The 19081-nt window shown below is 29.6% G+C and overlaps 2 protein-coding genes across 3 annotated transcripts in view; one reads left to right on the forward strand and one right to left on the reverse strand.

Annotated features, from left to right (window-relative positions):
• AIMP1 (aaRS-interacting multifunctional protein 1) overlaps window positions 1-8135 on the forward strand; it is a 43156-nt gene extending 35021 nt beyond the window's left edge. For both annotated transcript variants that reach the window (XM_085820002.1, XM_085820001.1), the window contains exon 2: window positions 7132-8135. In XM_085820002.1, the coding sequence (XP_085676128.1) occupies window positions 7150-8109 (960 nt within the window). In that variant the 5' untranslated portion in view covers window positions 7132-7149 and the 3' untranslated portion in view covers window positions 8110-8135. The remainder of the gene's footprint in view (window positions 1-7131) is intronic.
• A 5441-nt stretch (window positions 8136-13576) lies between these two features.
• LOC118185757 (purine nucleoside phosphorylase-like) overlaps window positions 13577-19081 on the reverse strand; it is a 54768-nt gene continuing 49263 nt past the window's right edge. Inside the window, exon 7 of the mRNA XM_035355661.2 lies at window positions 13577-14577. Within this exon, the coding sequence (XP_035211552.1) occupies window positions 14375-14577 (203 nt within the window). The 3' untranslated portion in view covers window positions 13577-14374. The remainder of the gene's footprint in view (window positions 14578-19081) is intronic.

The following is a 19081-nucleotide window of genomic DNA, read 5'->3' on the forward strand; positions in this document are numbered from 1 at the left end:
TTCGATTTTAGGTCGCCAAGGGCAAATTCGGTAACGCTAGCCGAGAAAAAGTGAAGTTCGGAAATACGTTTTGAAGCTTCAATAGATAATTAAGTATTTGGTTTAAACCTATGTTGTTGATAGTAATGCATAATTTTTGCTAATGGCGATACAATTATTAGTTGAAAATAACTAATTAAAAATTTTTAAATATTTTTAAAGCTGAAAACAACTAATTGAAACTAATTTTCCTGAATTAACTAGACGCAAAATTAACTTTCATGAATTACTAAAGTTATTGAGTAGAAGTTTAACTGAAAATATACATTCCGTATTATATATATATATATATATATATATATATATTTATACAATACAAAGTCCGAGGTCTGGACTCGTCCGGACTTCGGCGATCCCAGATTTGAGATTTTTCCGGATATTAGATCATTTTAAATCTACTAAGATGGCACGTAGAAATTATAAAATTGAAAATATGAAATCGTGATTTATGAAATAATGAAGCATTTATGATTTAAAGGGTATCAAAATTTACAAAAGAAAAGAGCTTAATATTTATATGTTTACTTTATTAAACATTTCTTTCAATTTGAGTTGTTTGATTTGTTTTCTCTGCTTATACTTTAGACTAATACTATAGACATATAATTTCTTGTTCAGTTATTAAGTTCCATTGTTCAAGTCCTGTAATTACTGTGTCGAGAATTCCGAATAACTTGTCAATCAAAATTTTTTTCTCGTTCAGTAACCTCTCTGTTCACTATCGGTAGCTGTATTTTCTGGATTTAGAACCATACTACAGATTTCGCCCTCCGTTAATTGATTGATGATTGGGCATTGTCATCGCAATGAAAAACATCTGTTTAACTTCGCTAAATTCTGCCGCCTGGTGCGGCCATGCGAGCTCTGGCGCTGGTTCTAGCTTTATGTGAATAACAAATCAGTTATTCTTAATTCAAATAGCACTAATAATCGTTTGTCCTATGAGTATCATTAACAAAATCTATTTTTAGCATAAGGAAAGAAATTTCTGCTAAATCTCCCCTTGCCAACATTTTAGCGCATTAAACTTAAATCTGTAATCGGGTAATACTCTGTTATTTGGCGTCGCTGCATTATTCATCACTCAAGTCGTCATCCGTTGATAAACATGCGGTGATGAAAGCAAAATACAATAAATAATGATTCGCGATTTCGGCATCAAGGATATAAAATATTAGTTGGTGTAAAATTAACAAATGTTTCGGTTTGAGATTATGCCAAGCAGATACGCAGCTATGGAGTCAAGTTACTAATCACACAAATTTATGCTAAAATAATTATTTCTTCAATAATGAGATATTTTATTTAGTGCCAAACTGAGATTAAGAATCGGGATTTCCGACATGTTTTTTTATGATGAGGAAAAAAATCTAATGCGCGTGCGTAAAGCACACCCCTTCCCTTCAAAAAAGCCCTAAAAAATTGGTTGGTGGTGGCTTTGAGGTCCGGATTTTAGATCATTCCAGATATTGGGTGTCCGGATCTCGGACTTTGTACTGTATATATATTTTCACTATTCAAGTATTCACTGTGACAAGTATTCTTATCTTGTCACATGAATAGGCCTCTGTGGAAAGGGGCTTCTCTGTAATAAAAGCAATTGAAATTGAAAATTTAAGTGATTCATCATACATTTTTCAACGCACAGTATTTGATTACATAAAATTTTCTGGGGTGTTCTTAATATCGAAATTAATAAAGAAATGAGATCAGCAGCAGCTTCTTCAAGATGTGGAGTTTGTTATTTAGAAGTTCAGTATTTAGAGGAACGTTCAGTATTTAGAAGAACAAAAATCTTTAACTAAATCTGAAAATTCAAAGAGGAAAAGAAATATTATTGAGGAAGAAATTGATTATATGAAGCAGAAGAAAAAATTTCTTCAAAGGGACATTAAAGATATTAATAAAGAAGTAGATGCTTTAGCAGATGAAACTGAGACCAGCAGGAACATTGATTTGTTTATCAAAGCAAATGAACTTAGAAGATTAGTTAAAGAAAAGGAAATAGACATAAATAAATTAGATGTTAAAATAGCTGAAAAGATTTCAGATTGAAAAAAAGCACAAATGTTTTGTATCTTTTATTGTACAGTTTATAAATCTAGTATCTTTCAAAAAACCAAGGAAATAAATTGTATGTTTACAAATCAGTTATTTTAATCTGCAAAATATTCTTACATTGTGATTATAATAGTAGTTGTCTGTGTTTAAATAAATATCAAATAAGTTAAATAATAATCATGTAAATCTCTAAAATAGTGACTGTTATTAGTGTAAAATACACTTATACATGTTTTTCAAGAAATTATGTTCCTAATTTAATATTATCTACTTCATAACTTGTAGGGAGTTAGTTTAATTTTCAAAATTGTTTTATGGTAAGTATTAAATTGAATTTAATAATAGTGCATAATACACACTTCTGTTAGTTTCTTAAAGTGAAATTACAAGCATGAAGTCGGTTGTATGGATAATTGCTTTATTCTATTCTTTTTTTTTTTTTTTTTTTTTTTTTTTTTTTTGATAGGTCCTTAATTTTTTTTTCTTTGATGGTCCTTAAAAGTCCTTAATTTTCATGTAAGGAAATGTGTACGAACCCTGATTTAATTTCTTAAATTATATTCTGCTGGTGCTTGGTTAGAAGACCAGTCACAATTTTCTGATGTGCAGGTGTTCCTCAAAGCTAATTCTCCATCCCTAAGCAAGTCAGCTCATTTTTATTCTTTTTTTGCAACCATTCATAGCAACATGTAACAGTCACACTTCTTCCACGTTAAACTATTATCTTTCGTGATAATTCTTTGGTAATCCTAGGCAGAGATCATCATTTATGTCATCAGTGCTTGAGCATGTTAAAGTTTTGATAACTGGGAAAATGGACTTCTATATTGGATTGACAGCCATTTCAGTTTCAGTGAAAGCTTTTTAGTTCATGTTTTGTCAATTGTTGTAACTCAAGACAGAAGTCTTTCACATTCATCATCAAATCTTCACTTCAATGATGTTGCATCAAGCAGTTACAGATTATCTGAACCCAAACGTCAGTCGAAATACAGAATAGTGATGCTGATGAAATCACTTTACTTCAGGATATTTTCTTACATATTGCTTGATGAACTTCTTTCTTTCTAACCATCAAATACCGCACTTATTTAGGGCCGATGTTAGACTTTTTGCCACCTGATAATCTAACATTTTCTTTTCACCTCTTAATTCCGCTACTAAGTGTATGGTTGTCATGGCTGTGTGTTGGCACTACGCTTCTTTAATTTGTTGGTATTTTAAGGTCTCTAACCTCATAAAAAACAATGTAATGTGTAACTCAACTGAATATAATGAATTAATTCAAATATTCAAAGTTAGATTTGATCTCAGTATGCTGGTACTCATGTTAATTGTATGGGAAAGCAATAAGACTGAAAAAATTGATACCGTATTTTAAAATTTTTCTTACTTAAACAACAGTATCTGTGCTGTCCAGTATCACTTATTTTATTCTTTATTCTGTGTAAAAGACTACATGAAGTAAAATAAAAAAAAGCACTCATGCAATTTTTAAATTAATAATTTATGCTTTGCTCAGATTAAAATACTTTTTACATTATTATTTTCATAAGAACATATACTTAATCTTCCAATTTAAGTGTCAATATTTTTGTTTATATAGCTGTCTAAGAGTAAGTATTAACCTTCTTTGGCATGCATGTTTTCGAAATGGATTAAGTATAGATTTGCGGCTCTTGGAAAACCCAGCTGTGGTTCTCAAATTTTCATGAACACTACCACGCAGCTCATATCTTCATGAAGTTTAGCTATAGTTTTAAAAATTGGAAAATGAAGGCTCATTTGAACAAATACTATTTTACATTTTTTATTTAAAATTAGCAAATATTATTTTTCAGTTATTAATAACAGAAGGAGTTTTGTTCGTAAAAAGTATTAACTTCATTTAGTAATACAAAACTCTATTGAAAATCTTCATATTTAACTGGGAAATTCCTTTTGCCTTTTTTTAAGTATAATTACTTTCACTGCTGTACTAAGAAAGAATGATTTATTGTATAAATGGATTTTACTCTATTATTAAAATTACAGCAATTTTTTTATAACAAAACACTTTTAAATTGGATGGGAAGAATGTGTGAAGTACAGTTTTTGAAAGAAAAAACGTTACGCAATAGTTAGTTGTGTTCAATGTCATATGTTATTATTCTGTGTACTATGATGGTATATAATTTAGCAATTCAAAGCCCCTGAAAAGGGTCTGTGACACTTAACCAAGACCAGTTAGCCGACAGGATACTTTGCCGACACGGACAGTTAGCTGACAAGACATTTAGCCAACAAAGACACTTAGCCAACACAGAATTAGCCATCAGGACATTTAGCTACAGGACGTTTAACTGTCAAGACATTAAGCCAACAGTGACGGCATACATACCCAGTAATTATTTAAACTTACTACCAATTACAAAATTTGTCATCTTCTCAATAAGTTCAATATTTAAGTCATTTTTTTCACTTATCAGTAAAATTCATTTTTCGATTCTTAAAGATCCCATACATGCTTTTAGTTCTTGTATAATTTAGCATAGTTTGATATATATCATGCTATTTGGAGTATATTGGCCAGACTGAAAAAGCTTTGAAATTTCTCATCAGGGAGTATGAATTAATTTTCAAAAGGAAAAAAAAAATTTTTTCCTAAGTACGACGGTCACTTAGTTACATTTTAATATAGGATCTGCAAAATGTGTCCGTAAAGCTTCTTCTTTAAATTAACTATTATAGATACGTTTTAGCGCCATCAAATTTTGGTAAAAAATACGGAAAATGTGTGTACACGATCCAACCCAAGTTGCTTAGCGGGTATGTTTAAAGTAAAAGAAAGTCTAGCTGGAGTTGTATGTCAGCATCTTTTTCAAAGTACGAAGAATGAAAATTTATGTTTTGCTTCAATACTGAATAATAAAAAGACTTTTAACAATATTTATCATTATACAACATTATACAACAATTTATTTCTCTAAACTTAAACCATTTTAACTAACATTTTAAGTAAGAGGCGTGGTTACAGAACTGCGTATTTAATTCCAAGATCTTTAATCCCACAAACACGAGACAAATTGCTTATTCTTAAAGAAAAAAAGATGAGGTGACAGTGATTTTTAAGCATTTCTTGTCAGTCACCATAATCATAAAAGATCTCATTTTTAGTATTTTTTAATAACAAAATAAAATAGAGTTGCTAATCTAACACTTCACTGCCAATATTTCCTTTAAAAGCATAATTCAAGAATAATAGCGAATTTTACTTCGGTATTCAGATTTGGAACAGTCTTCTCATTTTCTAGTAACTCATTTATAAAGGTCTAGCCTAAAAAAGCAACTTTCATTGGAAGAGACTGGTTATATATTAGGTAAAATGGTCACTTTATTTCTGTTAGGCCCAGCAGCGGCCGAACGGTAAAGTCGCTGAGCACTGGTAGTTTGGTCCAAATTTCGAATCCTGCGAATGGACTGGCTGCATGGGTGTTTTGGGGGTGTTCCCCATGTGTAAGGTGAATACGAGCCAGTTTTCCTTAGAAAGTCCTCCATGAGGGTATCCCTCTCTGTAGGCAGACAACTGTCTAGCTTTGACGTAATTACATAAACCAAATGAAACCAAACCTACTTCTGTTAGGTGGCCACAGGCCACAAGGCGTGAATTCCTGGGTCGGAGTCCTATCCCAGATTAATAAGTATATGATGCCTAACATGTAAATAGCATTTCAGGGTGGAAAGGTAGTTCCAGTGTAGCGAGGAGTAGAGCGAATCACTGTACTTTCTGATAGGGAAAGGAAATTTCATTAGTGGGAGGAGGGAAACAACTTTATACAGGAAGGAATGTAGCATAATTTGTTGAGCAAAGTAGTAATGAAATGTGAAAGTATTAGAAATCTGAAAGCATTGGGAAGAGCGAGATTCATTGTCGGTTTAATGTCTTGTTGACTAACTGTCTATGTCGGCTAAGTCTCCTTGTCCTACTAAACGTCCTGTTGGCTAAGTTTCCTTGTCGGCTAAGTGTCTGATTTGGCTAAGTGTCCATGTCGGCTAAATGTCCTGTCGGTTACGTGTCTCATCGGCTAAGTGTCCACAACCGCCTTGAAAAAGCTTTTGTATTTCTTCTTCAGTCAGTCCTTTTTTTTTCTTATTGATATATTGCTATAAAACAAAGCAAAGTAACTAGCAAGAAATCTTGTAAAATTGCAGAATACTCAAAAGCAACACAAGGCACTGTGTATGTTTTACAAATTCTGTAGCAACAGTAATGAAAAGTTAAGAAAATCCAGATTCTTAATAGAAGACATTTGAAGGAGATAAATAGTTACACCTCTAGAGCATAAAATCAGACATTTCACCCTAGGACACATGATCAGTATAGTGGACATTCCATTCTTTAAACAGGAAACACTATGGCCATTGTAATGGCCTTCCAAAACAGATTAGATAGTCAGTTGAGTTGAATAGTCAGTTGAGTTTTTTATATAGCAGAAATTTTAACTGAATAATGAAATACTGTTTAGGATTTAAAGTTTTTGATAACATGTTTTTTAATTTCAGGCCATAATGTTAACTATTGTTTTAAAAACTTATTAATTAAATTTATTGTTTTCTATTAAAGAGACTTTTATCCAAACCAAACGTATTTCTCTTATGATGCAAAATTAAATAACAAGTCTATGGAAAAATTTATACAGAAAAAAAGAGCTTTCTCCCATCCATTATAAAAAATCATAGTTATATCTGTGGTTAATATGTAATTTAAATAGAAAACAATGTTAAAATATAAAATTTATTCAATACCTTCTAAAAATAATGTTTATATTTTAAACTGAATAATTGTAGCTGACAGAATTTTAGTTAAAATTCATCTAGGGGAAATTTCCATCTATATTAAGTCTTTGCCATTCATTAGAGTTTTGTGAGAAACTATTAAAATATTGTTTTAAGATTTAAATTATTTTCTGTTTATATAAAATATTTGTAATTCATTTGTTTTATTTTAAATTCCAACATTTGGATAAAATTGTGTCTTGTTTCAATTTCTAGAACATAAATTGGTTCAGAATGGGACAAGAGGAAATTCTTCAGCGTATTCAAGAGAATAACAAAAGAGGTGAAGAACTTGTCAAGTTTATACAAAGTGAGCTGTCATTGCTTAAAAATGCTGCTGCTGAAAAATTCTGCAAAAATTTGGAAGCTGAACTAAGAGAAAAAAATTTACAGCTGAAAAAGGAATTGGAATATTGGAAAAACAAAGTAGTAGAATTAGAAATTATGAATGGCATAGCACAGTACACACTTCCAACTGATATAAGGAAGATAAATATTGTAGGAAGTGATATCCAAAATATAAAGAATGAAGAGATACAAAAGATTAATAAACCAGACAATAAAACTAGCCTTCAAGTTGAAGCTAAGAATGATGTAGCTGAAGGAGCTAATGATGATAAAAAATTGAAAGCAAAAGCAGCTAAGCCAGAAAAGCAGTCAGCAACACCTAAATCTGAAAAACAACCAACTGAAGATAAAGAAATAAATGTAAGCCGTTTGGATCTTCGCATTGGGCGTATTCTGACAGCAAAAAAACATCCGGATGCAGAGAGCTTGTATGTGGAAGAAATAGATGTAGGAGAAGAAAAACCAAGAACAGTTGTTTCTGGATTAGTTAAATATGTGCCACTAGAAGAAATGCAAAATCGCTTAGTTGTAGTTCTTTGTAATTTGAAGCCTGCAAAGATGAGGGGTATTACATCAGAAGCAATGGTAATGTGTGCTTCAACTCCAGATAAAGTAGAAATTTTGTGCCCTCCTGCAGATAGTGTACCTGGTGATCGTGTTCTATGTGATGAATATCCTGGGGAACCAGATCCTATTCTTCCACCAAAGAAAAAAATTTTTGAGCAAGTTGCCCCAGATCTTAAAACAGATGCAAACTGCATTGCTACTTATAAATCATGCTCTTTAAAAGTAGCTGATAAGGGAGAAATAAAAGCTGCTACATTAGCAGGTGTACAAATAAAATAGTATACTAAATAAATTTTCATTGCCAACTTTTTTTCAGTGTGATTTATTCAAGTCTTAATAAACTTTCCAAGTTAGCATTTAATAACATGTAATTAAGAAATTTGAAATTTAATGGAAAAAATCAGAGTAAATAAGATTGTGCAAAGGTTCAGAGTATTTAATGTAATAAATTTTGATATTAGAAATATCTGTAATGTTCTATGTTCATTTTTTTAATACCATTGCATTGTACACTACTCGGGAATTTACTGCCCACATGGCCTGGCAAATATTAACATTCCAGGACATCTGAGATCTTAAATTTATCAATCCTGCAGTATGGCAAAATGCCAGCTCTCAAAAGTGCTGTCTTTTGATGTGGCATAACCTTTTTGTCTTTAAAATGAAATATTGGTCAGCAAACTGAACAAATTATTAAAATATCGTATTTACTCTGTAGTAATTTATATTTTAATATTCTTAAGGTAATTTATAAAGCATTTAATTTATGTGACTGATTTTTATTTTAAATTTCATATCATTATTGTAATTAATAAAAGAGGTTATTTTGTATTTTGATGCAGAATAATTGTTTATAGGCAGTTGAATAGTCAGTTGAGTTTTTTACATAGCAGAAATTTTAAATTAAAAAATAGTAAAATAATAAATTTATTTTAAATAGAAAATTTAAATTAGAATAATTTTTATTTGTACAATTGGTCATCAGAATTAAATAATACAAAGGCATTAATTAAATAATACAAAGGAATTAAATAATACATTGTTTCATTTATTTGCGATAAGCATTAATGTCATAAATATTCATTATTGTAAATAATTGTTTGTGGAAAGCTATTAAATTTTGTGCATGTTATTGAAATTTCATATAATTAAAAGGGCTAGGGGAAAAATTGGATATTGTTTAAATGGCAAGGGATGGATCTAATGAATGTTACGACTCTTGGAAAAAATATTCAAATTAATCTTTTTTTCTTTAATAATGTGTTTCTAAATAATTCAGCTGGGTTTTTCTGAAAATGACTAATCATAGGACAAAAAGTAATTACACTTCATTAATAGAATTGCTAAATTTTCATAGAAACCCCATTTAACCCAAAGTAATATATTCTATAAGCTTTATCTCATCTTATGCCAGTGGTAGCTTTCATATAATCCACTTCAACAGTGATAGAAGCAGTTGCATTTTTTCAATCTGCCCACACAAATCCTTACTTTGGGATAAAAAAAAAAAAGTGTTGACTTCTTTAATTGTTTATTTTTTATATTCTTTCTTATAGATGATTTCTTTTATAGCCATTTAAACAAGGAATCTATATCAGCTTTTTCTTTCCAACCAAGAGATAAGTAAGAGATCAAATTTTATACAAATATATATCTAATTAAAAAGTTTTATCCCAGTAACTGCTTTAAAATGTCATCAATGTTTGCTTTATATGTGTTTTTTTTTTTTTAAACCGGATCTCTGTAGTAATTCAGTAGTATTCAATTATATTTTTTAAGGTAATTGCTGTTAACTGCGTTTTTGTATATACGCTCAATCTCTCGATTACACAGAAGATAGGTTCCGCACAAAACCATGTAAATCGAAATCTTGGATTTTGCTATGTTAAAACCATGTAAAATGAAAACCATACTAAATGTGCATAATTTAATTATTTATTTACATAAAACAAAAGTAAGACATCTTAAAATAAATAAAGTTATACTTTTTTCATAAAATAACAAATATATGTAGGTAATAGAAGTACATATTTAATTTATTTTACATTGGGAAACTAAGATCATTCAAAAATATTGTTATAAGCTTAAACATTTTCATGAACTATTGGTCTTTTCTTCTTGATTTGTATGATGTCACTTTCATCACTTGAGTGTTCTTGATTAGATTCTGCTTCAATTGTTGACAAATTAGGGAAGATCTCAGATGTACAGGACTTTGTAGTGAAATCTGTAGTCAACAATTGCCAATTTTTTCCCCTAAATCTTTGTAAACCTCCTCATGTTGATATAAGCAGTTACTAAGCTCCCATTTGAATCGGAGAGCTCGTTCAACATTCATGTTATATTGTAAAAAATGATTACCTTATTTTCTTCCCAATTCAAGTCCTACGTTGATGACTATTGCTGTGAATACAACTGGTTCAGATTGCTCTTCATCAGAATCATTGTCTTCAACTTGTTAACTAATTCATTCTCATTTAGTTCTTCATCAGCCAGTATTTCTTCAATATCTACCTAAGCTAAATCCCCAAAACCTTCTCCTCCTATAATTTGGGCCAATTTAGTGATCTGAGAATATTCATGTTCTAATGGTAATTTATCATTCTCATCTTTAGCAGCATCCGGCCCTACTGCTTTCCAGCATGCTTTGATTTTTTAATCTAAGTATGTGACAGTCCAACATGCTTAACACAATCTAAGATTGTACATTTCTTCCAAGCATCCATAAGGGTAAGGAATTCATCATTCTCCATTTGTTCTAAAATATACCTTAGGGTGTGTTTGATATACAATGCCTTAAAATTCGCAATTATTCCTTGATCTAACGGCTGTAATAAGGAAGTTGTATTCTTTGGTAAAAAAACTAATTATCCTTATCGTGGCTTCATTCATGGAGTAAAAATGAGCGACATCTGTTGCTCTTTCTCTATTATGTAGACGATCTAGTATTTTAATTTTTGTTTCTAAAGAAATAACTTATCTTTTTATTTGATTTTTCCCCTCAAATCTTTTGGCATTATAAAACCTTAAAAAATTTATGTAAAATATTAAAATGCCACAAAAAATATAAAAAGTTCAAAACTTACCAGTAAACATTCAAATATGTTGATAAAAATGATGCAAGCTTTGCTGCTAAAATACTGATACTGTACTAATTCACATAAACCTAATAGCTTTACTGTTGTGAAATATATATGCATACTACGGGGATTCATCTTTTACAACCCACGGGGAGAATCCTCATCCTTGTTGTTGCTACCATTGTTACCAAAGGAATGAGATTCAAATATGACTTCAAATATATGTATTTGCGTATATGCAGCCGGATATACATTTTTACCAAGTTTTTAAAATCCATTAATTTTTAAACTCTGTAAAACGATACCATAAATTTGAGGGATAGGTGTATATATGTAAAATATAAAAAACGTGATGGCTTTGCTCTACGCGAACAGGCAACCTCTAACTTTCCACAATTTCCCTCTAGACCAGTACTTTCAAGAACATTTGGACATGTTACATAACCACTGCTATAAATGAAGAAGTTTGTGCCATTTTTCATGAGATTGCACCCTGCTATCACTGCTATAAGGCCTTGCAGTGCTCTGTCGCTTCTTCCCTTTGTTAGAATAGTTATGAAGTTGAAAGCTTAAATTTAACCTTATCGTAATTTAAATAATTATTGGATATGTAGTTTTTGGAGAATCTGAAAGAATATGACCTGCCATTCTTAAGTGAAGAAAGATATGGAATTTTAAAATTTAAATTCTTCGGTGTCTTGGATTGGCTGCCTTCCCACTTTGCAACGACCACACCTTGACTACTGATGTGACCAGATTGCTAAGCTTCATCATTTCTAGTGCCGATCTACTTCAAATATTACATATATATATATATATATATATATATTCTCAGTACATTTTATAGTAAATTTGCATCTTTAAATTTTTGTTTCAGTACATTTCAAGTTTCACTTTTTATGTGATTGTTATCATCATTGTATATGAAAACTTGAAAATATTAGATAACTTGCGTAGGAAAATCATGAACTTGGTTCAGTTACTGGAATAAAAATATTTACTATATGTTGTAGAAATTAATTTTTAATTCAGAAAATAAATAATAAAAAATATTATTATTTATAATCAAAATTCTGCATTATAACGGAAGTTAGAAAGTAATTTTATCAAAATGAAGTTAACAAAATAATAGCAATGGGTGTGCATATTTATTTAGAAATGATCAAGATTCAGTTAAGTAATTTCTTTCATTTAATGCAAGATTTTTTGCATTTTCAAAACTCTGAATTAAAGAAATTATTAATTTGAAACTCTGAATTGCTTTAATGGAGTTTTAAATTAGTCACATGACCTCAAATATTTGTATCATTAAATTTGATGTAATTTTAAAAAGATTAAAAGCATGATGGAAATAAAGGGTGAGTATGATTTTTGGAATAACCTAGAAATGCACAGTTTTTCCTCATGTAGAACTCATTCTGCCTTTAATTTTAATTAAGAAATCAATTACTAATGAAGCAGTTAAAACCACAGAATTCTAATATTTTCACTGTGCATTGTATTCCCAGTGGACTAGCTGCACGTTTTTTTTTTTTTTTTTTTTTTTTTTTTTTTTTTTTTTTATGGCCTAGTCTCCCTTTAGAATTCTTTTATGAAGGTTTTCCTCAGCCCTTTTTAAGTAATCCGTATCCTATTCTTCTAATGGTTAATAAATAAATATGAAATCATTTCTGCTGAGGAAAAAAGTCAAATTTTACTTTTTTGTTCTTGCGATACTTTCTCAAATCCCATCGTTATATTTAACTTTTATTTCGTAATTTAAAGTAAAAACAACATTAAAAAAGAAAGTCTGAAGTGTTGTTGGTAGTTTGGAATAATTACTTCCTTTAAAGAAATATTCTTTTGTTGTTGGATTTACGTAAACACTGTGCTAAAATCATAAGCTTACATTCATATAAAATTTAAATTGGTGGCTTAAGCAGAACTTTGCTGACTTAAGGGGAGATGATTCAGTTACATCAAAAGTAAAACCATTTATTAAATTGTTTGTGTATATAAATACACCAGCCTCCAGATGTGCAATTTGCTTTGCTTAAAGTTATCTGTTGTCAAAAGTAGTTTATTAAAGACACAACAAGAAAAATGTGATACTTAGATGAACTAATTTAAGGATAACTTTGCTGTTTAAAAGATGAATGCTTTGTAAATTAATATAGGTATCCAAAAATAATACTGACTTTATATTTTTAATTAAAAACTTTTTTTGGAGAATTTCAGTTAGCCAATCATTTTGAATTGGTGCTATATTCTGTCTTAAAATAATGCTTAGCACAATCAATATTTTAATAAAGGCTACAAAAATTAATAATTTTCTAAAGCTTGGAAAGCATTTAAAATCATTATCTAGTTAAATGAAAATTATACAATCTGCAGAATATTTTTTAAAGCTTTCTACTAGGTAGAAGTAATTTTGCTGTAGATTCTGTGCTGAGAAGCTGTGAATTTTCTTTCATCTGAAGGCCCTTCAATTTAATAAATTTAATTGTAGTTAATTTCTTTTTTTTTTTTTTTTTTTTTTTTTTTTATCTTTGTAATATTTATTTTTCAGGATATTTTTGTATGCACAGATGAACATAAAATGTAGGAAAACTGCTGGAAAAGTTTGTCTTTTTTAAAGCAAGTGTTTTGTTTTTGTTGGCTAGAAACATATTTATTCATTCAGTACAATAGCTTGAATAGTTTTATTTTTCTTTCATATTTTTTTACACATAGAGCATACATAAAGCATTTAACATTTTCATTATATAAAATACAATGCATAAAAATTACATCAGTTGTAATAAAATACTTTCATGTATAAAGAGAAGTATAAAAACATAATGCCTCTTAGTTTATGCAGATATTTTCCTTAGCAGCTATATTATTTATAAAAGCAGTGTATCTCTGTTTTATACATAATACAGTACTTAAGCTTAAATTTCCTCTCTCTCTCTCTCTCTCTCTCTCTCTATATATATATATATATATATATATTATATAGTTGACAGTTTACTTATCTACAAAAGAAAAATTATATTCCAGATGATGAAATATTTTGCTACAATTAATTGTGCTGCAATTAGTCAGTCAAATAATTTACTTAAGCCTCCAATATTTATAAATTGATACAATAATTTATTCAAATTGAAAATGAAACATTGTATTGGATTATGAGAACAGGGAAAAAGTCATTAGAATTTGCTGTTCTATACACATAATAATAAGTAAAAACTTTGCCTCTAGAGATAAGTATGTGACATATCACTTATGATATTAAGTTTTTTTTAATATGTTCAGCTTAAAAAAACATCAATAGTTTCATAAATAAAATTATTTAAAGTCATTGGATATATATATATATATATATATATTTTTTTTTTTTTTTGAATAAATATAAGTAACAGTTATGGTTCCCCCCTTCTTTTTGTTAGTAAAACTAAATAATACTTATGTATTATTTAGATGACAGATTAATTATGAGATGATCATTGGTCAATTTTTGATATGAGATTTGTTATCAGATTTTCTAAGTCTGATTTGCGGCGATTGCTGGTTTCTAACACTTCAGCATGATTTGCAGCTCTTTCAACATCATAGTCCATTACACACTCGTTAGTAATCAGGGACAATCCAAAAACTCGTAGACCACAATGTTTTGCAGCTATCACTTCGTGGGCTGTACTCATACCTATAAGAATAGTTTAGATTATAATTAAAGAAATTGAAATTGACGAAATAAGGCATGGTAATTTCTTATGTATTACAGACACTTCTCAAAGCTACTTTTCGTAATCCTATAATATAGCATCTGTTATTTATTACCTTTGCTATTTATCAGGCTTTGCATAAAATGTGTGATTTACATTCAAACAGTCTCACATATTTAAATATTCATAATGTGCCTTATGTAGAAAAAGGTACTTGCACTTTTATGTAAGTCAGCCACTGATCAGAAAAACATAAACCTTCCTAAGGTTGCCCTGTATAAAACTACTTACTGCCTTGTGCAAATCTGTTTCACTCTTAAAGAAAGCAGTCTTTTTAAAAGTAAGGGCAACTTAGGTTCCAGTATGCTAGTAAGGTTTTAGTTTGCTATTTTCATCAGCAAAGCAAATGAAAGTTCTATCTACTTCAATAACAATGCTCAGGCTTAAAGGTGCAAGTATCTTCACAAAGATTGCATTTTCCATGTGAGAAACTGATCTGCACACAATCAGAGCACATATTTATACGAGGGTATCTTTGTGAAGATTTTGGTCTTTCTGAACTGTGGTCAGCTTGTGTAAAGATTCATGTTCAGTTTGGCTGATCATTTAGGGGTAGAAGAAAAAAATTAAATTATACTTACCAAGATTAAAAATGAATTCCAGTTTTGTAAATGATAAAAATTGTATTTCTTTTATATATTTTAGCTTTAAAACTTTTAGGATGTAATAAGAATAAACACAAATAATGAAGCAATATTCTAAAACAAACATGTTATTAAAATAATATATTTTCTTTCTATTTCAATGAAATAATATTTTTAACTGTATTATAACTAATTATATTATGTATAATAAATACTATATAATAATACAGTACAATATAATATATAATTTATATTATTATTAAATTATCTTTCCCAAATTATACTTTATATATGTAATAAAACATACATAATAATATTAGGAATTTGATAATATTCAACAGCAATAATATATTGTTACGAATTTGGTATTTAAAAAGCTAATGTTAGTTCAATTACAAATTAAATGGTTTTATTTCTCGCGCAGTGCAGCGCGTGATGAATGTTAAAAGAAAGCTAAGCCGGAAAATTAAAAATACAAGAGCGCGTGCATTAAATAAATAAATATCTCTTTTTGATTTCGAGAAAGTACTGGAAAATTCTAGCGCGTAAAATCTTATAAAAGGAGGAAAACATCTCAGTTTGTAGTTAGTAGTTGCTTAGTTTGTTGTTGTTTAGAAAACTGCTCTTGTTGATTGTAGCGAATTCGCGGATTAGCGTTCTTTAGCTGTTTTGAATTACGTTCTATTGGATATTTGAGTAGTTAAAAGATAACTACTGTGAGATATTGTAATACTGCATGATAATTTGAGAAAATTTAAGCATTTTTGTTGTGATAATAATAAATTTTTGTTCATTTTTCATCGGACTTGTGCATTCATTTCATAACGAACCCGTACGCACGCAACAATATAATAATCATTGAATATATATAATAATATAATATTAATATTATCTGAATTATATTATATTTCCCAAACACCGGCGAGGAAGTGTAAGACAGTGCTCAGATGTTCTCGGTGGAAGTGAAGAGCTGGTATACGTAAGATTTCCTATGCAGTAGTGGAGATCTTTCGTAGTATAGTTGTTAAATGGAGTCTCAATACTCTGTGGTTTGTCAGTAGTGCCTGCGAGAGCCACGTTAATGCGAAGAACGGAAACACTTCACTCTTGGCCCACTTATAAATGAATATTGAGGTAAATTTCAAAACTTCTGTAAAGTATTAATTGATTGCTATCCTTTTAAATGGATAAATATGTAACTGGATTGAAAGAAAATTGAATAAAGCACAGGAAGCCGGAACAAGTAAAGGTAATATAAATAGTAAGCCCTAAGTATAGAAAATATGATCCAATGTAATTATTATTGGGATTAATATGTATGGTTATTAATCGCCAAGAACAATCAATGTGTTTGCTCTGCACAATAAATTGGCCGCAGATAGCATGAAAACCAATAAATTTAAAACATTGCTTACTTAAGATACAATAACACACCGAACAAATATTAATTTAGAAGTCAAACAACAAAAATCAGCGTAATATTTTTAAAATTTGAAAAAATATTATGATTATATAAGGTTTCTTATAGAATTGCAAAAAAAAATCTTTCAGTAGGACAAACTTTGTTGCTGACTGCAGCTATTGACATGGTAGCTACAATGCAAGCTTTAAAATAATTCCACTTGCAGATAATACGGTGAGAAGAAGAATTTCCGATATAGCTGAAGATCTTTGCGATCAATTAATAGAAAAAGTGAAACCATCTTATTTGAGTTGCAAGTGGATGAAGCAACAGATGTACTTTAAGATTCACATTTGATTACATATACAAGATATGTTGTAGAAGATATTTTTTCTGTGAAACTTTTGAATTTGATACTACAGCAAGGGAAGTTTGTAATATGACTGATAAATTTTTTAATGAAAATGACATTCTGTAGAACTGTATTGGGCTATGCATTCCATTGATGGCAAGAAAAAACGCTGGTCTACAGGCTCTAGTTCGAAAGGCGGCTTCTCGTGCAATTTGGACACATTGCATGATTCATAAGACAATCACTTGTTTCAAAAGATATGCGCGAAGATCTTCTAACAGTTATTATAAGAACTGTAAATTTTATTAATAATAGCCCATTAAGAGGAAGGTTCTTCACAAAATTGTGTGATGAAATGGGTGCAGAATATAATAATCTTCTAATATAATCACTTCTGTGACGCATGTTGCCTTTCTTGTTCCAAAGTACTTCGAAGCATGTTTGAGTTAAAACAGATGGCTATGTTTCTGACTGATAATAATAGAAATGATGCAAGCTTGTTATATGACACAAAATTGTAGCACTTACGTAAACTCAGAACTTTAAATAAATCAATGCGAGGGCCTCAAATGCTCTAATGCAGAATGACAAGATTACTGCATTTATGAAAAAAAATGGACCTCTGGAAAATAAGTCTGAAAAATAATAACTTTGACTTGTTTCCCAATTTTAAAATCACCTGTCCTGCAGATGAAATAGAAGAAAGTAAAGTTCTTATTAATACTCACTTGACCAGTCTATGGAAGCAATTCTCGTTTTACTGCAAAGATCTTTACATGTCGAAATACGAGTGGATAAGAAAACCATTTGTGATTGAAAAATATGATTTTGGCCTTCCAACAGCAGAACAAGAAATGGTAATTGATTTAGTATGCTGTGGCAGCACATTAAAGCAGATGTTTGAATAAGAAAATAATATTGTTACATTTTGGCTAAGAGTAAAGAAAAATTTTCCTACTTTAAGAAACAAAGCTTTAGAAATTTTATTACCATTTGTAACATTTTACTTATGTTAAACTTATGTTAATTTCCTGCAGTTACTATTTTAAAGACAAAGTGTCGATCTCGTTTAGTGACTGAAAAGGAACTCCACGATATCTTCAATGATACCACAGTTTGAGTGAATTTAAGATGAAAAACAAGCCCAATCATCACATTAAAATATTATTATGCTGTATTAATTACATATTCTATATTTTATATTTTTGTAAGATTTGTTTTTATTACATTTAAAATCATTATTACTTATAATAAATAAATATATTTTGATGCCGTAATTGCCTTTCCATTAGTTATTTTTTATCTTTTCTACACCTTAATGTGTCAAAATAAGCGGACGTGTCGGGAAATTGGAACGAGAATTGAGACTAAAGTTTTTGACATAGTTTATTTAAATCATTGAAAAATTTGTCGTGCACAGTTTCAGTTGTCTGTTTCGGCGAAACGCGTAATGGGGTTAGCTTAGTTCGAAATTCATTTAAATAAAATTTCCCTTGACGAGCCAAAATGAATTTCAAATTGGGCTAATTAACCATTTACCGCTTTTTAATTTTTATTTTTACCTCGATCAATTGATTAGTATTTTACTGTGTTTTAAATCTACTTGATACATTTAGCATATAGCTTACTATTTTTATTTTTACCTTGATCAATTGATTAGTTTTTTACTGTGTTTTAAATCTACTTAATTCGTTTAGCAAACAGCTTAGTATTTTTATTAATTTTACTTGTAAATATTCAAATGTTGTATATTTCTCTTTTTTCACACATTTCATAGCAACTAAATATGCTTATGTTGAAGTTTTCACGGAGCCACAGTTTTTGGTAACTTTTTAGCGTGCATACTAAAATTTATCTTTTAATTTCCTTAATTTTGCAGCACAATGCGCAAAATTTTTGACCACATAGGTCTTTTTTCATTTGTTCTTACTACTTAACTTTAAATTATATTTATGCATAATTAGGTATACAGTCAAAAGTCGTTAATCCGGACTCGTCGGGACTTCGGCGATTCCGGATTATCGATTTTTCCGGATTATAGATCATCAGTTTAAATCTCGTAAGATGGCATGCAGAAATTCTAAAAT

This window comes from Stegodyphus dumicola, chromosome 7 (genome assembly GCF_044657685.1).
Source record: "Stegodyphus dumicola isolate Sdum_Otavi_A_Nest chromosome 7, ASM4465768v1".
Lineage (NCBI taxonomy): Eukaryota > Metazoa > Arthropoda > Arachnida > Araneae > Eresidae > Stegodyphus > Stegodyphus dumicola.